This window comes from Pocillopora damicornis, chromosome 5 (genome assembly GCF_964200805.1).
Source record: "Pocillopora damicornis chromosome 5, jaPocDami1.2, whole genome shotgun sequence".
Lineage (NCBI taxonomy): Eukaryota > Metazoa > Cnidaria > Anthozoa > Scleractinia > Pocilloporidae > Pocillopora > Pocillopora damicornis.
The window spans coordinates 8,532,622-8,557,734 of NC_142674.1; the positions used below are offsets into that span (position 1 = coordinate 8,532,622).

Sequence of the window (25,113 nt, forward strand, 5' to 3'; positions counted from 1 at the left end):
AAAAAGCTAGTTTAAGGATAAAAAAACTAGTTGAATTACCATAGGTGAATGCAGAAAACACTTTATCTTTCTATGCAAAAGTTATAACATTTAACATATTTGGGAACTTGAAAAAAAAATAGACAGATAAGATTTACCCTTTCAAATGAAAGCAACTTTTTGATTCCATCTTTATTACGTAATGGAAAAAACATTGCACAAATGGAAACTTTCAAAATTTAACATTGCACATTGACACGCCTCTACTATTATAAAATTTACCCCAAGGAAAAATTATGAGGCACATAACCAATATAAATCATCATCCAGTACCACTTAAAAAACCATACAGGTATGGATCCTCACGAGTTTCTTCCTCAGGTAACATTGTGTTCATCAACTCATTTACAGATGGAATGAATGGTGGAACTTCTTGTTGAACTTTGGCCTCAAAGTTTTCAGCAGGGGGGGTGGCTGATTCGGTTTTACCAGCGAGCACTCCAATTAGCGTATTCAATCCCTCTTTCATTGCTTCTTGTTGCGCAGAAATATGCCGAAGCCATGTGATTATTTCTGAATGGCTGTCAGTCTGGCTCTGCATGGAAAGGTTTGGTGGCACAGAGTGGGACGGCCTAAGTTTACGTGTCGGTGGTAGAGGCGACAGAACTAATGGCAGCATTGGTGTGTATGACAAAGGTGCTGGGGATGGTGTTCTGGGGATGGTGGCCTATAAGGCAAAAATTTGTTTTATGCGAATTACTTAGGGGAAGCGGGACAGATCTTTAAAGTAAATTTCTTCGAATTCACAGCGTAACTGTACATACCTGTTCCGGGTCACTTCCCTTTTCCTTTTTCACTTTCGCCTTCTCATCCGCGACTGACTGTTTCCGCTTTTTGGACGCAGCTTTCTCGATCGTTTTATCAGCTATCTCGGTCGGCTCTTCACTCGTAATGGCTGATGTCGCCTCCTCTTGCTTTTTGAACAGCTCAGAATTTCCGGGGTCCTCGAGAAACTTAGATTCCGTTTCGCGCAATTCGGAAAAATCATCTGAAGTATAAGCAGATGTTTAGACAACGTAAAAGGAAGCCTGAGTATAGTTACTCTAAAGTTAAACGAACACAATAGAATTGAATACTAGTAAACCAAAAATGAGCACACGTACCGTTGACACCGATTATTTCAGCTTGATAAACTTGCCTCTCGAACTTAACCATTACTTTGCTGCCCTTACTTACATTGTCTCCTTGGACAACTTTTTGGATATTTTTAATAGGAATAATACTAGTAGTCTGGTCTATTGGGAAATAGAACAGACCATACTTTGGTACCTTCAAACTAGCCCTGAAAGACATATTAGTTATTGGTGAACTTTACGTCATTAACTAAAACATAATTAAATTGAAATTGTATTTATACTAGAGGTCGGATCGGAAGTTCACAGAAAGAGCCAATCACAATCTAGCAGTATGGAACTTCCGTGCAGTACAAATAAAACCTTGCTTGAAAGCAAGCCATTTCACTTAATGTGTTAATCTATGTTCTCGTTGATATCCTAAACGTATATTTAGAACTGTGAGTCACAAATAAGTCACTACCGTAAAAGAAAGTCTTCATCTGGCGATGAGGTCGACTGCTAACGCCTTATCAGGTGTATCACTGCGATATAATGTGATTGGTGGATTTCGATCCCTATTGTTCAGGCGAGTCCTTGTTTTCCGAGAGGTCTGACTCGCTCTTTGGACGCACAAGTTCTCACGAAGTTTAAGAGGTTCGCAATCTGAGCAGGTGCTAGTGTCGTGCGGTTTGCAAGGCTTGGGTCACTCTCTGACCTTTGTCGCGCGGCCTCTACGGCACCCTCAATGGGGACGTTGATGAACAGTGACTCTACGTCAAAAGACACCATGATCTCGTGGTCTTTAATCTTCTCACCGCTGATGGTAGAAGAGAATTGAGCAAAGTTGGCCACTGATATCTGTCAGGGATGTAGCTAAAGTTTTTAGCAGGCGGGAATCTTGCAATGATAGGCGGGTATTTGGGCCGAAGGCCCACCTGACTCTAGCGTGCCTTTGGCACGCTATATCTAGATGTGAAGGTGTAAACAAATGAAATAAATAAACAACAATCTTCTGACAACATTTAAAAACATTTTGGGGAAAGAAGTAGTGCTTCACAGCCGGAAAAATCGCGTTCACAGCCGGGTAATTTGCCCGGCTTCCGGCTGTTATCTACATCCCTGATCTGTCCGTTCCGCTTAAAGGAGAGTAGCTTCTCGAACAGTTTGCGGGTCCGACGGATCCTTCTCAAGGAGCTTGTATGGTCCGATCCCGATCAGCGCTGACATCTTAGCATGGTATGTGTTAGTATCGAGAACTACGCTAACACCCAGCACCTTCAATGGGGACGTTGATGAACAGTGACTCTACGTCAAAGGACACCATGATCTCGTGGTCCTGAATTCTCACCGCCGATGATAGAAGAGTATTGAGCAGAGTTGGTCACTGATATCTGTCCGTTCCGTATGAACTGCATGGTCCGATCCCGATCAGCGCTGACATTTTAGCATAGTATGTGTTAGTGTCGAGGACTCGGCTGGGTGTTCAGCCTTTTACGGTTACCATCAAACGAATTCGGCAAAAACTTGGATGGACTAAATACGGGCCTAAGTGCTGCCAACTAGTTCTCGAGGCAAACTGAGTCGCCCGACTGGCTTTCGCCCAATAATCCCTCGAGAGCGAAGAGAATTTAGAAGATATCATCTTCACAGATGAAAGTACGATCTAGTCGGAACGCCACGGAAAGATCTGTTTCAGAAAAAAGGGAGAAGCCCCGAAGACGAAGCCAGGGTGCAAACATCCGTCTAAAGTCAATGTTTAGGTCGGTATCTCAACGCGAGGTGCGACGCCTATCCTTATTTTTACGGGCATCTTGCGATAAGAGTTCCACGTGGAGCAGACTCTTCATGAAAGTGTCACGCGTTGTGTGGCTCGATGTTAAGTTACGAGAGGAACCGTTGAGATTATAGGAATAGTATTGGGAACGAAATATGTTCGATTTACAATGATAAGTATTTCAAAATATGAACATCTTTCACGTTAAATCAATAGAACTTACTAACATCTTGTGTTTCCGTCGTGGTTTCCAGCGTTCTCTGCCGTTTTAAGCTTGCTTTGCCATCACTGCTATTCCTGCTATAAGATGATGTCAAGGCTGCAGACTACGATTTCGACTGTTGTCCACGTGGAGGCGGTTTGCGCATCGAAAATCCTCCCGATCGGCAATTTTATCACCCTAAGTTTACGATCTAAGATCCTGTTATATGTCTCAATACCAACACTACCCGCGCATTACGCTGAAAACGAGCGTTTTCTGTCATTTCCAAGTTCGCCTCTCTCTGGCTATTCTCTTGATGACCAGAAAGGACACGGCTGCGGAAGAGACTTGCGTACGAGGTCAATTTTTTCTCTGCCAAGATTGGTACGGTGGATTAATGTGTAATGCTTAACCAACCCCACAAGATGAATGACCTAAGATTTAATTAGGGGAACTTTGTGGATCAATTATTCCTTTACAATGTGGCAAGTGAGACTTCACATACAACGTTAGCACTAATTATGGTCAATTTCAGGTGGCGAAATCTGCTCATCATGAGGGCTCCAAATAAACCACATAAACCCGTTAAGTGACACATAAACTTTATTGTATCATACATTCATCATTCATTTCAGTAATTAAAAAATGTTCCCAATTCATCCTTGCCACTAGTCCACACCATAAAAATGTCATCAATGTGTCTCAACCAAACATACAGCCTAATCAGATCTTGTGTCAAAAATTTTCCTTCCAATCTATCCCTAAATAAATTGACATAGGCAGGTGCCATTTTTTAGTCAATAGCTGTCCTAAGGGTAGTGTTCACTATCAAATTCAAACTGGTCGTTTTATTGTATAAACTCAGTCAGATCCATAATTACATCTGTAGGAATTCTCAGATGCTTCTCCCATTGGGAATCTCCCAGTTGAAGATAGATGATACATTGTAAGCATCAGCCTTATTTACTCTGTATGGAACCATACTGACATATGAACATCACATGGTTCATATTTCCTCTCTTCCCTTGGCCAGGAAATCACATACATCAAGCAGCTGTACTGTTATGTGTAAGATAACAAGTTGATGTCATAGCTTCTGTCAATCTAAAAAACAAATTCTCATCAGCCAAATGAGTGAATCTTTATCATTGCTGTTGAAACCAATAAAGCTTAAAACTTACATCAAAACGACCAATAGACAGATTCTGTTTTGAGGATATCACCCCCTGGGTCAATGCCCAAAGTTGCTGAATGCTGGAGGCCACATTCTCTGAGTTAGAGACATTCTGAAACAAAGATTGTTAGCTTCAATGAATTTTTGATAAAATGGTCACTTTGCAATTATTAAGTTTAACTACCACATCTAGAAGCAGTCAATTCACTTGACTGTAAAATATTAAAATGTAAAATGATGGAATCATTAAAAGTGACATACACTGGACAACAAACACCTGCTGAGACTAAATCCTCTTCAACCAACTTTGGACCAACCTGCCTCTTATACTCTGGCAGAGGGCAATTGATTTTAACAAAACATAGCTTTACCTGTTTGTGAGTTCTAAAGGAGTTTTTAAAAAACTTTTACAATAATTTTCAATAGGTTGGACACTAAAACAACCACTCAGATAATAAGTACTACAATTATATCACATTTGATATGCACCTGTACTGCTTTGATTCCACCAGGATTATGACAGTCATCATTATGTAGCCATTCTGGTACTGATGAGCAATTCTGAAAAGCAATGAAAGTCTTATTATGTGCTAGAATTTGAAGCATTAAAGCTATATCTTGGACTTTTCTACACACGACATTGGAAAATAGAATGACAACATTTTTTAAACAAATTCAAACAAGACTAGTACCCCATTCACACCAGCAAAACATGTTTAGTTAAACCGCATTTAACTGAATGAAAATCAGAAACAGAGAACTGAAAAACTGAATTTTCCCATGCAAAGTGGTTAGTAGTTATTTCAAAATGTTAAAGTTGAAGTTGACAAGCAGCAGTTTACCCAGCTCCTAGAAAGAAAACTATTCAACACAGTGTTTAACATACAGCTCAAAACATATTTAAGCTTTGATGTATATGGGATATTAGCTAAGAGTTGTGGTTTAATGATCATTGAATTAACTGTGAATTCATGAAGGGTTGTCACTTCCTTCCATGTTTACTGTTTTAATTCTACATAAGAACTTGCAAAGATATCATCCATACTGGTTTTAAAATGTGAAAGAAGGTGGCAGGGACTAATACAACCCAACAGATCCAAACTCACTACTTCAAACTCTGGATTCATATTTTTTTCCACATTCAGTAATATTTGAAATTTACACGCAGTTTCATAATACTTTCAACCTGCTGCTGGTACATGCTTCTGGTTCAACAATTTGACGAAATAATATATTATTGATAACTTTTTCCTCTGGAGAATGAATGAATGAATGCTTTAACCCTTTCACAACCAAGATCTCATTTGTTACTGTCAACCATACAATTCTTATGAGTTTAATTGGGAGAATTTAGTTAAATGGATCAACTAATTATCTCCCTAGTTGATATTTTACTTTATTCTCATTACATTTATGACTGATATTGTATTGGTATTGTAAGGCGAAATTCTGTCCTGGTCACTCATTGGAGTTGAAGGCTCAATATGTATTCTTATATCTTTCTAAAAGTTGGTACAGAATGATATGTTTCCATTTATTTGTCATTTAACTGTTCATAACTGTATTGAGGTGTCAATACATGATTTGTTTGAAACATCTGGGCATAGATTCATCCCAAAGGTGAAAAAATATCATTCTGTCTTAACTTTCAACAGACAAAAAGTTAGTTTAAGCACAAAAACCTTGTTGAATTACCATAGGTGAATGTAGAAAGCACTTTATCTCTTCTATGCCAAAGTTACTCCAGTGAGGGGAAGGTTGTCGGAGAATTAACCTCATCATTATCACTTGAAGAGGAGGCTCGTCCATCTAAAATGATTAAAAAGTATCTCAGTGTAATAGCTGGACTGTACAACACTTGATTCTAATTATTTTTGCCAGTTTAACCACTAAAAATTAGTTTATTGTGATATATAACATATGCTGCTTTGATATCTAAGAGAGTATAATACCATTAATTGAAACTGCCAATTTATTAAGTTTAGAGGTTTCCTTTGTATCATTTTGTATCCACCTTGGTATGCCAAGGGTAATCATGATAACAGGAAAATAGTGATTCCAATCTTTGAAAAATGATGCCCATTGGTTACATTCCTCAACTCTACACAATAAGTAACCACTAGCTGCTGAATAAAGGGAAAATTCAGCCACAGTTTTCAGTTGCATTACCTTTAACACATTTGGAAACTCTTGAAAAAATAGACAGGAAGATTTACCCTTTCAAATGAGAGCACATAAATGTGATTCCATTTTTATCACATAAAGGGAAAAACATTGTACAAAGGAAAACTTTCAAGGTTTAGCATTGAACACTGGCAAGCCTCTACTAATAAAAAATTTACCCTCAGGAGAAATTAAGAGCCACATAACTATTACAAATCATCATCCAGTACCACTGAAAACCAGTCACTAATCTCTGTTTGGAAATTTTAACATTTCCCTTGTTCCAAGAGGTAAACCAACTCATGATCATTGCAGATGAAAAATAGTCAGCTGGTCAAGAAAAAGTGACTGCACCTCTTCATTACCCCAAGGAAATAACAAAAAGATGGCAATTGGCATTTTATAAAATTACTCTGTATGTGACTAGTTGTGTTTTAGAGAAAAGTAAGGAGCTTTGGTGAAATAGAATTTACAATCCTAAGTTGTTATTTACAGGCCAGAAAAGCATTCTGAAGAAATAAAAATGATTATTGCATTAGACCATAGAAATTCACAATTACCAAGCTGAAGATAAATTAATCCTTAATTGGCACTGCCTTTCAATCTGAGACCACTTGGAAGGAGCACACTAATATTTCTACAAGTAGTTCCCCAGGTGAAAAGGAGCATGGTATCAGAATTGGCTCACACACACTGTTTATGCCTTTCATTGTTACGGAATCGCACATGGTATTAGCAAATACAAGTGTGTCTCACAATGTCAAGTGTATGAAAGTGAACAAGACCACAGTTGATTAGGGCAATATTGGTTGCCAACCAGTTTATAAGAGTTTTCCCCTATGCAAAATTTTCTCTTTCATGTTGTAAGATAATAATTAATAATAAAACGTCCTCTTCCCCAAAAAGGGATTGATGTTCAGCGTATTTTCAAAGCTTGTCAATTTGCCTTAATTTACCTCTTCAATTCTTTAAAACCTTTTAAGTATGAGAAATAATAACCTTTATTTCCCTCAGGTCATGCATCTACCTAATGTACAACTTCCGAGAGAAAATCTAACTTTGAATAGATCTTCTATCATCAGTCAAGTGTTATTGTTTAGTTGTCTTGTAACACATTTAAGTAAAATTTTATACCTTACTAATATTAATCACAAAAAAATCCTGGCTTCCTGTTTCTAAATGAGGATGAGGCATCAGAGTGTAGTTCTTCACAAGGGTTTTCCATTGCTCAGCACCTGCATGATCTAAAAGAGTCCTTCAGTTAACAACAAATTATACAGTAATAGTATTTATTAAGCTGTCATTTTTCCTATTTCACAATTGTTCAGAATGACTACATATCACTGATAGTGTTTGTAACCATTACCACAAAATTGCCTTTAGTCATCTGACTCAAGTTGCATAGTAATTACTCTTGGTAGGATTGCACCTTTCCATCTCTAACTGATCATGATACATCAATATTATAAAATGAAAGATATATCATAATAATATAAGAGTGGTATAAATGGATTTGCAACACTTTTATCAGTGAAATCACAGATATTAAAAGAAAATTATAAATTTTATGAACAAACTTACCTATAACTTTCAGTTTTACCGTAACAGATGCTGTGTAAGAGTTCTTAAATGTCAGCTTTCCAACCTGATAAAGCACATTAAAAAGAGAAAAAAACTAAGCAATCAGTTTAATGATCTGAACTGTTTGATAACTAATGTTCTTATATATTTGACCTACTATCAAAACTCTGATCGGTCTCTGAGTAAGGTGTTTATCTTTGATAACAGTAATCAAATCAATTGGAAAAAAATAGTTTCATCATCAAAACAAATGTTTATAACATAATTTGAAAGCACCTCAACAATTATACAACAACAATTTTTCACCTATAGCTCGATGAATAATGTCAAATAATCCCCTCGACTTTGTCTAAGGGATTATTCAACAATATCCACTTAGCCTTCAGCAAATAATTGTTGAATATCATGCTTAACCTAATATAATTCCTTAATTCCTATAATAATTCCTTCCTTAATATAATTCATTAATATCAGCTATTTAGCAACTAGAACAGATTGATTTTCCCAGCCCAAGGCTTTGAGGGCCTGCGTATGATTTTCTTAATCTAAGCTGTTCTTGTTTTAGATCTCTCACAAGGCATGAGAGTACATCCATTTGAAAAGAGAATGCAATTAATGCTATCAAATCTATCCTCTGAATTGTAAGAGAACTAAACAGGGTAAGGTGGAATAAAAGACTGATCCCTTTACGTTCTAGCAAAAATTTAAAAATTCCTACAAATGAAAATTTAGCACCTAGCCCTATTACAAGCAATGCTCGAAACAACTCACGAAAAAGAGGCAACTTTTGTAGCCTGAGAAAATAACAGTACATTAAAATTCATTTATGCTGAAGTTTATTTCACTGTACTACACCCTTCAATAACACACAAACTCTGAAGCTCCATGTTAAGCCTGTGATTTTGTTTCAAGCTGGAATCTCCTACATTTTGACTCATTGAAGCAAGATTGAAGGTGAACCGAATAGACTGTTCAAGTGTGTGGGTTAAATAATCCAATTCTGCATTACCTGCACAGCATTCATTCCTGGAAGAATTATGTCAACCACTGACACACCAGACCTGAACTCGCTAGCCAAATCTCCAACCTTCAGTAGCATAGGTTTTTTAACTATAATCTTGCATTCAGAGGCCGTTTCCGTCGCCATCTTGATTACCAATGTTTACGTGCACCTCGTTTCCAGGCCTCGTCTACTTGTTACGCTCATGTCTACCGCTCGAATGAACCCACCCAAGAGGTCAAAAGAGGGCTTGAAGGAACTCAACCCCTGTTGTCATAGCTAGCTAGCTTTATTGATTCAACTGCTCCTCCTAACGTTGTGGTGATAACCTGCTTAAGGCTCTGAGAGGCTTGCTCGACAACTTTACAAAAGAGTTCGTTACTACTGCAAGCTTAATTGAGAATTCTCGCAGAAGAGTCACTAGAATCCTCAGTCTTAGTGCTAGTGTCTACTCTAATGTCATCAACGGCATGCTCACAGGCGCGTGTTTTAGCATTGCGTATCAGAGTAGTACCCGTGTCCACATTGACTGGACTGACAGAGTCTCTCGCTTTGGTCTCATGATTACGTTTTGTAGTGGAGTCACTAGCGGAGCTGGGGGACATCTCTCACAAAGTGGATGATTTGAGCGGATCAATCAGTCGGCGTCACACTCGAACCGACGAGATAGCCCTTTCATTCGGTATCATTAAGGACTTTGAACAAGAAACCTCCCAGTGCTACGCTGATAGAGAGGAACTCCACACGCCAAATACAGACACGGGTATAGGATTTTTCATCACCATAAAAAGTGCGATGGCGAACGTAACCGTAACACACAGGGGTGCGAGTATTCTGAATCAATCACATGGCGAAGTAAAGAGAGATCAAAGCAATTCCGGCTTACTTTCGATACCAAATAGAAATTAATCTACTTCCGAGATGCAGTCTGTTAATTTGTTCTTTCTCTTAGAAAGGGCATCATTTCATGTGAATAACAAGAACAAAGATTACTCTGATTTATTGACTTTATCAAACGAAGGTGTGGCTTCAAATACAACCAGACTTTTAGAAACATAAACCTCATCGACCGAACAATTTTAATGAACACTTAAAAGCCATACTGACTTACAGTAAGTTTGAATATCTCTAGACTCCATTTAACAAAGTTAAACAGACATCCATAGACTGATTTTTATCGATTCAATAGATTTTAAGATTTTTTTTTTCATTTTTGAGGTAGCAAATCAAGATAAAAATAATTGGCGACTACCAGTCGTCAATTCTCTTCTTTTTCTTATGTTTTCTTTTCGGCTTCCAAATTGGTTAGTTGGGTTTCGGTGCATACTAGCGGCAGCCTTTCTGTCTTTGTACTCTTTCCTGCGATAAATGACAAGCAAAGTAAAAATAAAAATGATTGAAGTCAGATTTCTTCATTAATTCAGTTAAGATAATGAGCCGGTGTCCACGGATGAAACTGACGCATAATGGATAGAGTTTTGGTACAAAAGAGAGCAGGTGACACCACTTCAAAATCTGCGTTTTCACGTTCGTGTATCTTCATGATAAAAAAAATACCGTTTTGAGCCATCGAATTCCAAATCATGATATTTTATATATGGGAGCTACTTGGTGTTATACACATCTTGGAAATGTACAGCTAAATTTCTAAGTGGCATCGTTATTTTCAATCCGTTTTAATCTCATACATTCTACGCCTTACTCGTTCTTTTCCAGTTTATCAATGCCATTTTTTGTGACCTCTCAAGTCTCTTACAGTGGAAGTTAGTTTGAAGGGAATGGCAAAACATTCATAGTATCAGGTATTTCGCAGCATGCAACTTACCATTTCCGTCCGATGAATTTCACAGCTCGCACACATAACCGGTAAACGAGAAAACCAGCAATCAAAAGAGAAACATTGACGACCAAACCAGCGGAGACAGCGTAGACGCCATCTTGCCAGGAAACGAAATCAAAGCGAGCTTGAATATGTTTCACATGTTCTGTTGGAAAAAAAAAGTCTGATAGATAGCAAGCAAAGAAAAGCTTCCCAAAACTGACGCATGAGTTTTTTTTTTTTAACTGAATGTAATAATTGTGAAATAAAATTGTGAAACTGCCGAAATTAAAAAGAAATTGAATCAACCTTAAAGGGCCTCCGTATTGTCCGAGTAAACGAAAAAAGTAATGACATTAATAACAATAATAACAGTAATAATAATTATAATGATGATGATGAGGATAATGATGATGATGATGATGATGATAATGATGATGAAAATCTGGCTCGACCCGAAAGTGAGAAGTGGAAGTGATCACTCTCTACGTTAGGTTGTCAAGCCAGTTGTGAACCGTCAAATGGAAATTCAGATTTGATTACACTTGACTTACCATGCAGGGAACCAAAATAAAACTCTACAGTAACATCAGTGACATAGTGGACGACAGGCACAAATGGTTCAACGATCCACATCACTCCGTTAATCATTATCTCGGTCAGCTCAGCTGACTTATTCTGGACCATCTCGGCAAACGAATATGTTGCATTTATGGTAAATTCTACCAACCACTGAAGTTCGCTCCAGATAAACTCAGCTAACCGCCGAAATCCATTCCAAGTAACTCCAGCAAACCACTTAGCACAGTTCCACATCAATTTTCCAAGCCACCTTGCTCCGTTCCACGTGAAGTCTGACGACCGTGCGAATTTTTCCTGTGTCCAATTAACCATTCCAATCCAGATGTACTCTGGTCCATTCCACCCTTTCCCAATCACTACCCTTGAGACCAGAATGCATTTCTTCCACATCCCTGAGGTCATTTCCAACGTACCGTCCTGCACCTGGGTCATTACTGTCACTGTAAAGTTCCATATCCGGGATATCAATCCAGGGTTTGTAATCTCGAAAACCTCATCGTCGGAGCATGTCGTGTTTCCGAGATACTGAGGGATTTTCTTGCACTTAAAGACCTGACAATGAGGATTTAGATAAATTATTGACTATGTGAAATCAGAAAAAGTAGTCGCGTTAGTTTAGAACATAAGAAGAAGAAAGTTAAACGGAACTTAAAACGAAATATCAAATCTAATACCTTTGATAATTTAGACTTGGTGCATTAAAATGTTCCAAACGCTAAAAAGTGGCCCATGCGGCGGAGGCTTATTCCGGTTTCCATAGTATAATAGTCCAACGTAGATTTCTGACCCTCTGCGGTTTCTTTGGTTTCTGTAACGACTCGCGCATTGCTGGTATCTAAAGCCGAGTATGTTTTCTTCCCAGGTGAGGTGCTAGGTGGAGAGAGACGCTGCAAGAATTGGGTGTCACAATACTTGCCCCAGGAAACAAGGTTTCAAATTACAAGTAGGATATTTCTTGAACTGCATTTCCTTACAGCCGATAAGAGGTACGCCATAGTAATCAAAATTTCGACAAACCTTGTTGTCCCAATTTCCAGTCATCATCATCATCTTGTGTTCGTAGAAATCATTCCGCCCGTGCCTCTCACTGACTCGAGTAAAAGTTTCTACACATAAAAAAGAAGTAATTTGGTACAGTAGTGAATTGTATTAGTGTAGTAAAAGGGACGTATCGTATGCCTACTAAATGTATTGAACAGAAACAAAAAAAAATCAAATGAAAATATTTTTTAAATGCCACAAAAAATTTCAGTAAATTTTCGGTGGTTAAATTATTTTGTACTTCTTTCAGCGTCGCGTTCTTGTTGGTTCTTTACAATAATCAACGCTCGTTACTTTGGAAAATAAAAAGAATCTGGTGAAACGTAACCGTTTGTGAAGCGCGCGCAACAAAGAAATGAACTTAAAACCACGCGCGCGCTACCATAGCAACCAGAAACATTTGTTTTGCGGAAAATGATTTGAAGTACTTTTCATAAGAATGTGCATCGGGAAAAGTTCAAACTTCTTTGCTTGACAGATTTAGCGACGAAAACTGAGCGAATCCCTTCAAAAAGTGTGAACTGGTTGACATGAAGAACCAGCTAAATATTTGTTGCTGAGTCCACAACAGTCATTACCTGCTGGGCGACTTGAAGGGAAAAATGTTTTAAAAAGGAAGGAAAAATCTTACCTTCCAGTTTAGCACTGTATATAACATCTGAAAACAAAAATATAAGCGAAAGCGCTATTAGCGCAGTCACCCACTTCATTTCCGATTCATCTCCAAACTTTTTTTACTCTCTCTCGAAAAGCGCAAACTAGCTCTTGCCGCGAAAACGAGTGAAGTGAAGATTGACGTTACAAATGCTTTTTTATGACGCAGGCCGCGCGTCAGCCGCGCTAGGTGGCCGCCAGACTCGGTCCCATGCAGGCTCTCGGTTATTGGAGAGAAGCCAAGAGTGAGACGGGCAAACAATGGTATTAGCCTCATCCCGCTGCAGTATCCCTTAACTACCACCAAGTGCCCCGTGCGCCTCCACAGTTACTGGTCTCAAGTGACTGTGAGCCAGGAAATACTACTTATTAACAGATCATCACAGTCACGGGGAACATATCATCGACGTGAACTTGTCAAACAAGAAAGCGCCATCCATCCTTTATATGATGATAGAATCGACCAGTGAAGGCTTTCATTGAACTTGAAAAGAAAGCTGTTTGTGGTTTAGAGCAACGAATTATAAGGAGCCAAAAGTAACGATGTTTCCCGACACTTTCAATGTTTCACAGTTCCACGTATGTACAAGTTATGATGTGGCTATGTCATTATCATCGTTTACAAACTAATCTACAATCCGATCCAAAAAATTTCGTCACGTCAAGAGCATGGGGCAAAGCGGAAATTTTGAGTTCCCATGAAGAATTTATCCTGTGTATTAATGCGTACAGAAAAATGGTCAGAAGACCCAAATGAAAGGGGGTGGGGGTGGGGGTGGCGGTGTCAGAGGGGAGAGGAGAGGATGATCGGCGAAGGACTTGCATACCATCTAGAGGAGGATGACCTGCTTCTGAACTAATACAGGGACCACGATCAGTTAGTCTTGTGTGCAGACTACGATAACTTTATTTCTCACCAACACAAATCTACATAACTAAGCTAAAAGAGCAGAAAGCTTCGTTTTCATCCCGCTTTTCACCGCAATTTACTTGAATTTTGCCATCTTGTTGTTAATAGGACGAGGTTTAAACCTGTCTGACTTGAGATAGGCCGCAATGGTAGGTAGTTCCTGCACAAAGAAACCACAAAGATAGTTTGAAAAAGTTGTCACTTGGCAGCATTTGTACGGAGTGACAAAAATTAAGCTATATCCAAGGTGGTACAGGTGGCCTTATTCTCGTCCTCAACGGAGAAGCACATTAACTTATCATAACACACAATCTGGCCACAGTTAAAAACAAAGGGAGCCTATCCAAACATTCTACAGCAACTTGATACTGACTGCACCGTCTCGCGATCAACATCTTCCTCTTCGAATAAAAATTGAAGACACTTACTATGGCTACAGGAAACTTAATGCCTACTTACCTCAATGCGTTTTAAGAAATCCTGAAAATAAGCGAAGTAGTTTATTGAGTAATAAAAAGATAGAGTAAATTATAGTTCAAAATGTATAAGGGATGCTGAGTGGAAAGTAACGTTAGAAATTGTATGAGCAGTTGTAGAATACTTGTGAAGATGAATCTGAAAAATATAAATTAACTGTTTTTTTATGGATAAGTGCTCATCGAAAATTGCTCTGCACTGCTAAACGCCTCAACCTCCCATTAATACTTTCCTCTGTGTTTTATCCTCAGTACACAACATCATGGCAGTTTAATCAAAATCTAACTTGATATTCAGACATTCCAAAAATACTGTAGCACAGAATTTCAAATTTTACAGAGAAGAATTTCTTTGACGACTTAAAAAATATTTTTCCTCCAGGGAATAAAAATCCTGTAGCTAACTACACCCATGTTAGCTCATGGTCCCTTCTTCCCTTGAAAAATCATCCCCTTGGTTCCCCTCTTTGGTTCCTCTCTTTCAAGGAAAAAAAAGACTACCGAAAAGTCCACTGATTTCTACTGAGTTTTAGCCTGTGATCAATTTATATTGTATTTTAGACCAACTGGGGAATATTCCTTGCACAAAGCTACTTGAATACCACAGAAAAATCACGTAGTCAAAGAAAGGTAACAACAAAGATGAAAATAATAAAAGAACCGAGTTAAAAAGGATTGTTCTCAAGCCTGACAGAAAATGGAATCTAGAGTGAATGAGAAGTGCTAAAGGGGCATTAATGGGGTAACCCCTAAAGTCCCCTCAATGAAGCACCTAAAGAACGCTGAGGTGTACAGGCGTGACGTTTAGAAGATATTCTTCCTCGCCTCAAGTTGAAATATGCATCAAAAAGAAAACAAATAACTTTTACCTTAAGGTTTTTGTGTGGCTCCAACAAAGTACTATCAAAAATTTGGTGTTCATCCATTATTTCATACAGGATAAAATCAACAAACGTTATCTGTCGCAACGAAAAATATTAAGACTTTCAATATTGAGGATCGTAGGCCGGATGAATGCTAACTAATTCTACAGGAAGTTAGATTTGGTTTCTCAGAGGAACTTTATCAGAGTTTTCACAATTTATGTTCCCTCAAATAAAAGTAATCAAACATTAACCCTTTACACCCTAACATTAACCCTTTAACTCCTAAGAGTGATTAGCATCTAATTTCTCCTTAAAATGTCATCCCTGAATCACTCATCAAGGCCACGAGAATAACTGAAATGATCACTAACTAAGGAATCTCTGCATTGCTAACCAAATTCTCCTTGTCAATACCAAAGGAAACATAGAGAGAACAGTATGGAGAATATGCATACTGATGTTAGGGTGTTAAGGGTTAATATTCTCCACACTGTTCTCTCTACTTCTTCTATGTTCTTCGCATGCAGCAACTGCAGCAGGATCTGCCGCTCGAGGATCGGTCTCTACAGCCACAGCCGGCGCTGCAGCTCCACCACAGACTGACCATGGGCGCAACTCCATTGTCTCCCGAGACAGAAGGACGCCAACAGTTCTCTCTACATTACCCATGGCATTGGCAATGAAAACCAATTCTGAAATCAGGAGCTCCTTGAATTGGTGGTTTGTTCCTTAATTCTCAAGACCTTTATGTTTGATTTCAGGGTGACATTTTAAAGAGAAATTAGAGGCCAGTCACTCTAAGGGGGTGAAAGGGTGAAAGGTTGGAAAAGGATTGATTAAAAAAGCTGCAGGACCCTCTCTGAGCTAAAAAAACCAAAAAACTAAACAAAAGCTTAAGAAAACCCTATTCTGCATCAGGCCTTGATTGGCAAGTTCTACTGGTACATTCTTCAGCCTTAACTTGTCATCGACATTTGGATCTTATTACTTGTTTACCTTATCTCCAGTTATAAATTTCTTTTCTCCCAAAAATTCAGCAAATTGTTTAATCATAGGCTTGACATCATTAAGGTAGTTCTCTTTCAATGTTTCCTGCCAGGAAAGATAAATATTCACCAAAAGAGTATAACCAACTGGCATCTAGTATATGATTAAACAACAACTACAAATCTACTGTTAATAAGCACACCTTAATAACATCTCATTCAAAAGAGTAACATATTGCTAATTCAACAAGCCTTGACACAAAATGTCTGAAATGTCAGAAATCTATTTACAGATAAAAGAGTCTGTGTGACACCTCAAAAACTCAAGAATGAAAGCAAATAGCATCACCATTCTCCAAATAGGTAAGACAGGTAAGTTAAAACAACAAATAGCTAAGGAAAATGCAAAGAAAAACTATCGTGAAAAAACTTTTCAACTATAACCCACTCGCTATCAATGGTCATTGGAAATTTGAAAAATACATTCTAAAAGAATAAGTTTGTCTTTCTTCCAAGTAAATTAATTAATATTAAAAAATGAAACTCTTGAGCTAGCTTTTTTATGCTGGCCTTTTTTCTTTTTGATTAAAACAATTACTAGATAAATTTAGATATAGAGTTTTTATTGCTTGATAACTGCCCAGCAACTTTGCACCATGCAAAAATTAATGGATATTTTAGAATATTCAAGCCCAAGAAATATCAAAACAATGGTCACAATAATTGTGAGAAACTATGTTTGAAATTGAATAAATTATGTACAAACTACTCTCAAGTGTTAGTACTCACAAAGTTCTGATTATAACACAATCCAGTAAACTTTTTGCGGAAATCCATGAGCTGCAAAAGTTTAAAATAGTGTTACAATATTAACTTTTTATAAAATAAAGTCATCATATAATTATTTTACACATAATCAAAATCAAAATGTCCTGTGACCTACACAGCAGGCTAAGAGACATTCAGATTTATAGAAATAACATACAGTTTTGATTACCACAACACAATTTTGGAAAAAAAAGCAAGATATTGTAGACTCAGAGACTGACCAGCCTAAAATAAAATGCAAAGAGGAATAATGTATACATTTTACTATCCTGAAAAATGAGTGTAGTTTTTCTATCATGGTGAATGCAAACAGCAAAATATTCATCATTTCTCTAAAGTAGTAGTCAGTTCAAAATGCGGATTGCAACCTTTTCAGATCATTTGAAGATCACAGGAATATAACAAAACAAGAAAATTCTTGCAACAGCTGTTAAAGTTCTTACTAGCAAAATTTTACTTAAGGAAGAGAAGAGAGAGCAAACCTGGTTTTCTGCAACATCCACCATTACTTTCTCTTCTTCAGATGTGCCACCTTACAAATTACAAAGAGCATTCTTCTTTACAAGCTTACCAGAGTAGAAAAATGTTACTGATGTACACATGGAACCAATCATCTCTCGGACAAACATCATCATTAAACAGTTGAACCTGTATTAAGTGGTCACCTTTATTAAGCCATGGTGGTCACCCTTGTAAGGGTGACCACCATGGTCACCATGAGTCCCAATGGCCTGTTTGTATTGTCCTTCATTTGTACTGAATGGTCACTCAAAGCCAAACCTCTTAAATCAAACTAAGAATAGTCTTTCAGGCAAAATTTGATCCATGTTTATCTCCCAAAATCAATGTTAGCAGTATTTCTGAACAAGTTTTGCAAATTAAGTGGTCAATTATGACATAAAATGCCACTTTTATCATATTTTATAATAACCCTGTTCTGTAGAACCTGAATTAGGCTATTAACCTAAATCAAGCAGTCTTCCACCATTCCCCATGGGTAACTACTTAATACAGGTTTGACTGTAGCTTGTATCTATCTTTGTAAAACTGATGATCTCAAATGCTAATTAATCAGAACCACGCACGGACCTTTTATTGCATTTAATAGTGTTGTAAAACCAGTCCAAAGTAACTGAAATGACCAATTAAAACAAAGAAAACTTTTACCGAGAGAAAATAAGAATTAAAAGTAAAAACAAGAAAACTGTATGCCTGAAGTTCAGAAAAAAGCAAGTGACCAAGGTTCAGTTGGTCTTAGTTTTGAATACTTTTGGTTGAGAGGGTGCAGAGGATTTTCTAGACCAATCTTAAAGCCAGATAAAACAAAACCAAAGCAATCAAAGTTAAAGCAAGAGTTTTTAAGTTCTGACAATAGCATCAATTTACAAGTTTCTATTTGCTTGAAGATGTCCTTTGTATTTATTGACCTTCTTTCCAGAATTATTAGTCAAATAATGGAAATGCACACTTACACAAATCATGTTTCCTTGCTATATGACGAAGTATCTGCAAATTGCATTTATTAGATAATTAAGGAAGCATTAAGCACTTTAAATGAACAGATTATTTATAGAACAATTCCTATAATTTTATTGACTTACTGCATTACTCTGACTGATCTTCGTATCCCCATCAATGTAATAAGGAAGCTGTTGTATGAAAGGAAATACAAAATCCATTAATACACAGCTGTATTTAATTGAAAGGAACTTAAGCACCCATAAGAGAGCAGAAAGCAAATCTAGTTGCTTCTCACAAGCTTGGGACATCACCCAACTAATTGGAAAGTCCTTGGTTGAGCATTTAATGCAAGAAGCACAAGAAGATAGGAATCTTGGGGATGTTTCTCTAAATAAATATTCCGTAGTAAAACTCCACTTTACTAATACATTCTTTTCACCAAAACACATGCAGACTACATGGCTGATTAAAGAAAATACATTGCTTTGAACTACAGTTTGTTTTGACTTGTCCAGTACTGAAAATATATTTCAGGTCATCAAAACCAAAATTACATAGAACCTTTTCTGCAGAGAAACAAAAATGGCTGCAAGTGGGAGGTTGGAGTAATCAAGGGTTTGAGTTACTAACAATAAATTTCATTCTGTCAGAAATCCAAGGAAAATCATATCTGATTGTAAGGGGCTGACTATTTCCTTTAACTGAGAGACTAATTTACAAAGACTTCATGGGCAAAGGACAATGCATGTTGACACAGCACACAGAATAGTGCAGCAAAATGAAAAATTTGAAAATTCAAGATACATTTCACTGATAAACATCTCATTCAATAAATGTCAAAAAACGTTGTCATTTTGGTTCAAAGAATGGAAAAAGAAAAAAGTTTGGGTCTCAGCCCACAAAGAATCACACTTGAGACATATGCGTTTCACCCTTCAATTCTCTACTACTAAGCTCAGGAGAACTTGTTGGTGGGCTAGACCAGATACTAGGTTCACATGCCTCAACCATCCTGCAATTACCACTAGAATCACCAGTGTTACACCCCTTTTATGCTAAAATCAGCATGTACATTCTCCATACTATTCTTCATACATTTTCTATAGCACTGACAAGTAGAAAGAAGTTATGGGGTAACAACCAAGAGTGTTTCAAGTTTGAGATCATTTAATTCTCATGAGCTTAATGTTTGATTCAGCAGTAATACCTCAGTGTAAAGTTAGATGCTAGTCACCATTAGGGGCTAGAGGGTTAAAAATGTTGTGTGTGCACACAGATAACGTTTGACAATCAATTTCAAAACTTACCTTCTTCTTTATGTATCGAAACACTCAACACTTTCAAAATTACAAATCCTCCTGCTCAATACCAATCACATCTAATATATGAAACTTAAAAGTGGCCTAATGCTTACAAGTTTTTTGTGGCTTCATGAGAAGGCCCGAGGGTTTGATGTTTGATTCTTTATGGGAGAGTCACGCTTTTCTCCCAGCCCCAACCTTGCTTAGAGTAAACAACATGCTACAGCCCTGTAGTAGATTTGCACAATAATAAATTAGCCAAGTTAGCATAGGGACAGTAAACCAAGTAGGCACTATTAGAGGAGCCAGCCTAAGTAGCAAACCTAAAGATCTTGTTTAAAGGATCTGAACTCACGTTAGGAAATGACAGTCCCAGGGTGTACTTGACTGAGGTCCAAGCCTTGGCGCTGTACTCTGGAGCTGAAAGTAAAACCGTAAAGAAACAGCGCCAGATTGATACACTTGATTGAAAGAAATACCAGATATCCATCTATGGAACTAAAGGACGTTAAACATTGACACTGTTTCTTTAATTATTAGTCATTATTCCTTGACTTTGGTCGCTATGTGCATGATCTATGATTTTCATATGTTTGGATTCTTCGTGTCACCGGATGACAACAAGTTCAGACAATACAAGAAGTGCCTGGTTTTATTACGAAAATGTTCCAACTTAAAGAAAACAATTAGAGCAAAGAAAAAATGTATTCATTCTAAGAGCTTACTTTGTGTATTCAACGGTACATGTAAAGGGCTAGCTGCAAGAGACATTAGCGATTGGGCTGTTGATTATTCAACGCCACTCGCGGGTAATCAATGATCACTAGAATTTAAGACACCTTACCATCACCAAGTTCATAGCGCTCATCCTTAAATTCGGTTTCAGTGTAGTTTAGAAGTAGACGGATGGGCTCAGCAAGCTGCTCGATGCAAAAAATAATGTTTAAAAAAATTGTACACGTGGAGTCAATAAATCAGCCCAATATTTGCCACAAACTGATCAAATGCAAGTTATGATGTGAGGCGTACCCCTCGAATGTCCCAGTAACCAAGAATAGGTGCCATTTGAGCTCTTTCAAGAGTTCCTTATTGTGTTATTCAATTTTGTTTCATAAACCCACGCTACGTTGAAAAGTACCTGCGGCTTTGTCACACAGTCTAGACAGATAAGGTTATGCACTCGAAAAAAGCAAGGCAATGTGTCATGTATGCGTCATGAAATTTATACTAAACATAGACTACTTGAGACAAAGGATAAAGCGGTTGAAAACAAATTAAACTTGAAACAATTTGGTAGAAAGCATACCCTCCCCCTTTTGCAATGTTGAAAAGAATCCCGAGGACATTCCTTGGGTTTCAGCTATTTTCAACATGGGCTCTGGGAGAAGGCCTGTCCCGACTGTGCTCGTAAAATGCTTGAAAGTTGCTCACTGGAGCGCCAAAAAATGTTTAAAAAGTGCCTAAAATCCAAAAAGTTGCTACCTAAATTTCCGAAGTTGCAACCTAGATTTCTTGATGTTTTTAAATAAATGTTAATGAAATGCTTTAATTTTATTCTTCGCAATAACTGCCAATATTAGTCGAGAAAGATAGCTGGAAATTTAGCTTTAGAGACCAAATAAGGGCAATATTGAAGAATACTATCGAGACCTCTATCGAGTATAACGGAACGAAACACATGATTCATTTTAAGTCTTGCCAAACGATATGAAGGACCTTAACTAAACTAACATTATACTGATTGCACTCTAAGAGTCTAAAACTACTGGTATACGAGAAGTCAAAATGGTACACTCTTTTGCATTGTTATATCGAAACCTGACAAAGGCTTCAAGGTAATCTTGGAGGGTGGACTCTTACTGTGAGCCAAATGCATTGGCGATAAAGTAAACGATAAAGGCGACCTCGCACCATCCATTTACGTTCGTGAAAAGTAAAGAAACGAAGACGGCCTTTTTGTGCGTCATTTTAGCCGATTATTCGTTTTATTCGTTTTGAGGGGGAGGGGGGAGATGGTTGGGAGAAGAGTACAAATTTATGAAAGTGTGTTTTTCTTTTTTTTTTTTTACGTGCGTTGGTTCATGATGCTGTAGTTGTCCCAAATTTTCTTTCTCAGTTTTTAGGTAATCCAGGTAGAGAGGAGGTTTCGGAAACACCATAATCCGAGAGACTTTAACAATAATAGGAAGAATAGGTAATAAGTATTTTTTTCACGCGTATTATTATAATAATAAAGGTATTTATTTATGCATGATAAAATTACAGCGTAGCTGATATGGTCGTGTCTAGTCTGACAAGAAAAGAAAATTACAGTTGTAATTAAAACAACAAATATATGATAAAGATTCTACCAACATTAAATTACAGTAGCAATTAAAAATACTAATAAATGATTAAGATTCAGCCTACTTTAAATACAAACAGGTCAAAATGTGTAAAATTCAGAGAGGATTTTCTTTATTTCTCATATAAAATTGTCCAACGAGCTGTTCATTCTAATTTCAATGCCAAGCCTGTTCCAGAGTATAGCGCTCGTTTATTGGATAAACTTCTCAACCATATCTGTCTTAGGTTTTGAAATGTATAAACACATATTTTTTTCATAGCTATACCTAATCTCGCGTTTTACCATAAATTCTTTAAGAAGGCCAGGCATAAACCCTGAGTAACCTTGTAGGCAAAAACAAGTAGCTGCTGAATGTAAAGGAAAATAAATGTGTCAAGGTGTCTTGCAAATGAATGGTCTCTCCTTTACGGTCGAGCCGAAAACGACATCTAACAGGCTTCGGCAAGGTGTTGAGTTTTAAATTTGATCAAACTGTGCTTTTAAATCTCCAAGAAGACTGCGCAGAGATCGATTCTTTAATGTAAAGACATCACGGAAGTTCGAAACGATCAGATCTTTGGAATGACAATCTTTAATTTTTTTCCGCAGAGGAAATTATCACAAGTTTTTATGTTGAAAAAAAAAAGGGTAAAAAGTTAATTTATTCTGACTTGGCTGAAAAACTGCGCTTTCGCAATAAGTCAATCTACCTCTCATGGGGCGTTAAGGTGTCCAACATTATAGCTGCACACAGGAAACTAATACATTTTTACTTGCCGAATGAGTCTCCTGTAGAAAAAAAAAAGCGCAAAATAATTCATCTACTTGAGCCGTGGTATAACAAAAGCTATAAATGATACACCAGCAGTGACAATTGTCATAAGAATCTTCACTGTTAATTCTACAGTGATACGAATTCCAAGAATTTTGAGACCCATGTCTGGCTCGCACAGCGCCATGTACTGGAATAACTGTATATCTTCTGTAGGCAGGTCTGCCGAGTGGAGGCTTCTCCTGCATCCTTTTGAAGCCTCTACAACTATGCGATGTGATGCTGCTGCCACAAGAGCCGGAGGGTAGAGCTTGAAAATAATACTAAGCAAATCGAAAAGTACAGTACCGACATATTGCCAGATAGGGTAGTCGCTACCAAAGGCTGAATTAAAATACGCAAAACTAAAAACTAGCAAATCCAATATATGATATGCTACAGCCATAGAAATGATGACAGCGAAATCTTTCTGCGTTTTCTCTATTGATTGCTGAAGCTCAAAGTGTTCTCGTAAAATAGAAATTGGCCGGCGTTCTCTCATCCTAATTTTTTCTATAACAGTACTAATTTGTAGACTATGGACGTGACAAACAAATCCATAGATACTGAGCCATGTTGCCCACCAGCCTGTGATGTAAACAACAGCGGGTATGTAAACTGCGTAGTGCCACCACTCAGAGAAGAACGGAAACCAGTGAACCATAACAAATGAGGCACAGAGAACCCAGAGAATAACAGATGTCAGAGTGTACCAGAGAGAAATACGGCGTAACTTCTGCTTCCACCCATGGGAAACATTCTGTACTTTGAAGACCAACTCTACAAACTGACCGCGGTTAAAATAATACAGGGTGAAAACGAAAGGGCACAGGAAATCGATGCAAGTACAAGCGCTATTTGTCACTTCCCTGAAATGAATCTTTTTCGTATTAAAGCCATAGTGAACAAAATCCAAACACATAATAGCTGCAAGACATCCTAACCAGACGATATACACAAAGACCCGATAAACTTGCCATAAAAATTCAAACTTGCCGTTTTTAGGTTTCCACATGCCCAAGATCTGCAATATGTAGAAGCATGGTCTTATCGCATTCGGTGAGCGAGGGCTTCGATCGACCACATCCAAGAGATGGTTTCTGTCCTCATGTGAATTGTATGAAGACATCATTTCTCTCATGAAACTCGAGTTGATGCTTGTATCCCCAAAAATCTTCGAAAACTGCCATTTTCTTTCACTCCCTTCTTGGAACTGATCCAGGATGTGTAATTCATCCCTTTCCGTCACGCAAGGCTAGTTGGCCCGGTAGAGGAATGAGGTGGGAGTACAGAGGAGGGTGACTGTATTCAGGCCGCCACTTCCAAGCCCCCGGTGGTACTAGTGATTCTAGTCCGATCTCAAAATTAATCACTGTCCTTCCCCGTTTTTAAAATTTACCAAGTTTCAATACAGATAACTTGTTGCGGAGGTTATTTTCTTGCTCAGTTTTGTTATGCTCCAATCTTATCTCTTTCATGCGTTGAGGATATACCTGATATGTATGCCTTATAATTCCTAACTCTATAATTTTCCTATATGGCTTCACAACTGTGAAGACAGTTATTGTTAGTGGGTGCATAATAAAAACGATTCGTTAAACTTAACACCACTGACCCTTTGGGCGAATCAACAACATGCTACAGCTCTGTAGTAGATTTGCACAATGATAAATTAGCCAAGTTAGCATAGAGACAGTAAATCATGTAGAAGAGCCAGCCTAGGAAGCAAACCTAACGATCCTGTTTAAAGTATCTGAACTCACGTTGGAAAATGACAGTCCCAGGGTGTACTTGACTGAGGTCCAAGCCTTGGCGCTGTACTCTGGAGCTGAAAGTAAAACCGTAAAGAAACAGCGCCAGATTGATACACTTGATTGAAAGAAATACCAGATATCCATCTATGGAACTAAAGGACGTTAAACATTGACACTGTTTCTTTAATTATTAGTCATTATTCCTTGACTTTGGTCGCTATGTGCATGATCTATGATTTTCATATGTTTGGATTCTTCGTGTCACCGGATGACAACAAGTTCAGACAATACAAGAAGTGCCTGGTTTTAT

The 25,113-nt window shown here is 37.7% G+C and overlaps 5 protein-coding genes across 6 annotated transcripts; all 5 read right to left on the bottom strand.

Annotated features, from left to right (window-relative positions):
* Nucleotides 1-156: 156 nt before the first annotated feature.
* Nucleotides 157-3,422, bottom strand: LOC113683235 (uncharacterized). 2 transcript variants are annotated; one of them, XM_089207588.1, is made up of 4 exons: nt 3,096-3,422; nt 1,576-1,911; nt 804-1,027; nt 157-706 (listed from the first exon to the last, which is right to left on the bottom strand). In XM_089207588.1, exons 2-4 carry the CDS (start codon nt 1,592-1,594, stop codon nt 302-304), a joined length of 648 nt encoding a protein of 215 aa, XP_089063714.1. In that variant the 5' UTR covers nt 1,595-1,911; nt 3,096-3,422; the 3' UTR covers nt 157-301. The 2 variants fall into 2 exon arrangements, with proteins under 2 accessions (XP_089063714.1, XP_089063713.1); XM_089207587.1 differs by having other exon boundaries at nt 1,143-1,911; nt 3,096-3,409.
* Nucleotides 3,423-3,655: 233 nt separating this feature from the next.
* Nucleotides 3,656-9,289, bottom strand: LOC113683271 (nicolin-1). The gene is made up of 7 exons (XM_027200498.2): nt 8,998-9,289; nt 7,989-8,052; nt 7,542-7,651; nt 5,940-6,053; nt 4,734-4,805; nt 4,252-4,356; nt 3,656-4,174 (listed from the first exon to the last, which is right to left on the bottom strand). Exons 1-7 carry the CDS (start codon nt 9,133-9,135, stop codon nt 4,133-4,135), a joined length of 645 nt encoding a protein of 214 aa, XP_027056299.2. The 5' UTR covers nt 9,136-9,289; the 3' UTR covers nt 3,656-4,132.
* Nucleotides 9,290-10,048: 759 nt separating this feature from the next.
* LOC113683224 (uncharacterized) lies at nt 10,049-13,935 on the bottom strand. The gene is made up of 5 exons (XM_089207580.1): nt 13,062-13,935; nt 12,407-12,495; nt 11,362-11,941; nt 10,814-10,973; nt 10,049-10,347 (listed from the first exon to the last, which is right to left on the bottom strand). Exons 1-5 carry the CDS (start codon nt 13,138-13,140, stop codon nt 10,215-10,217), a joined length of 1,041 nt encoding a protein of 346 aa, XP_089063706.1. The 5' UTR covers nt 13,141-13,935; the 3' UTR covers nt 10,049-10,214.
* A 33-nt stretch (nt 13,936-13,968) lies between these two features.
* Nucleotides 13,969-21,111, bottom strand: LOC113683213 (glutathione S-transferase Mu 2). Its single transcript, XM_089207589.1, has 11 exons — nt 20,942-21,111; nt 20,757-20,832; nt 20,268-20,332; nt 18,752-18,799; nt 18,623-18,656; nt 17,633-17,682; nt 17,112-17,162; nt 16,333-16,428; nt 15,340-15,429; nt 14,454-14,474; nt 13,969-14,154 (listed from the first exon to the last, which is right to left on the bottom strand). Exons 1-11 carry the CDS (start codon nt 20,975-20,977, stop codon nt 14,071-14,073), a joined length of 651 nt encoding a protein of 216 aa, XP_089063715.1. The 5' UTR covers nt 20,978-21,111; the 3' UTR covers nt 13,969-14,070.
* A 1,020-nt stretch (nt 21,112-22,131) lies between these two features.
* LOC149045013 (uncharacterized) lies at nt 22,132-24,282 on the bottom strand. Its single transcript, XM_089207576.1, has one exon. The coding sequence runs from the start codon at nt 24,188-24,190 to the stop codon at nt 23,060-23,062; it is 1,131 nt and encodes a 376-aa protein (XP_089063702.1). The 5' UTR covers nt 24,191-24,282; the 3' UTR covers nt 22,132-23,059.
* Between the last annotated feature and the right edge of the window lie 831 nt (nt 24,283-25,113).

Bases quoted from the DNA above. Each gene is read 5' to 3' on its own strand.
- LOC113683235 (XM_089207587.1), bottom strand. From the start codon at position 1,332: ATGTCTTTCAGGGCTAGTTTGAAGGTACCAAAGTATGGTCTGTTCTAT. The intron at 1,028-1,142 runs GTACGTGTGCTC...CTTATACTTCAG, and splicing joins TGAAATAATCGGTGTCAACG to ATGATTTTTCCGAATTGCGC. The intron at 707-803 runs GTATGTACAGTT...TTTGCCTTATAG, and splicing joins AGGGAAGTGACCCGGAACAG to GCCACCATCCCCAGAACACC.
- LOC113683271 (XM_027200498.2), bottom strand. From the start codon at position 9,135: ATGGCGACGGAAACGGCCTCTGAATGCAAGATTATAGTTAAAAAACCT. The intron at 4,806-5,939 runs GTAATTCAACAA...ATTGCTTTTCAG, and splicing joins GCTTTCTACATTCACCTATG to AATTGCTCATCAGTACCAGA. The intron at 4,357-4,733 runs GTGCATATCAAA...TCTTTGTTTCAG, and splicing joins GTGGAATCAAAGCAGTACAG to AATGTCTCTAACTCAGAGAA.
- LOC113683224 (XM_089207580.1), bottom strand. From the start codon at position 13,140: ATGAAGTGGGTGACTGCGCTAATAGCGCTTTCGCTTATATTTTTGTTT. The intron at 12,496-13,061 runs GTAAGATTTTTC...TTTTATGTGTAG, and splicing joins ATACAGTGCTAAACTGGAAG to AAACTTTTACTCGAGTCAGT. The intron at 11,942-12,406 runs GTTTGTCGAAAT...CCTCATTGTCAG, and splicing joins CTGGAAATTGGGACAACAAG to GTCTTTAAGTGCAAGAAAAT.
- LOC113683213 (XM_089207589.1), bottom strand. From the start codon at position 20,977: ATGGCACCTATTCTTGGTTACTGGGACATTCGAGGG. The intron at 20,833-20,941 runs GTACGCCTCACA...TGCATCGAGCAG, and splicing joins GTTACTGGGACATTCGAGGG to CTTGCTGAGCCCATCCGTCT. The intron at 18,800-20,267 runs GTGAGTTCAGAT...TTCATACAACAG, and splicing joins TGGGACTGTCATTTCCTAAC to CTTCCTTATTACATTGATGG.
- LOC149045013 (XM_089207576.1), bottom strand. From the start codon at position 24,190: ATGAGAGAAATGATGTCTTCATACAATTCACATGAGGACAGAAACCAT.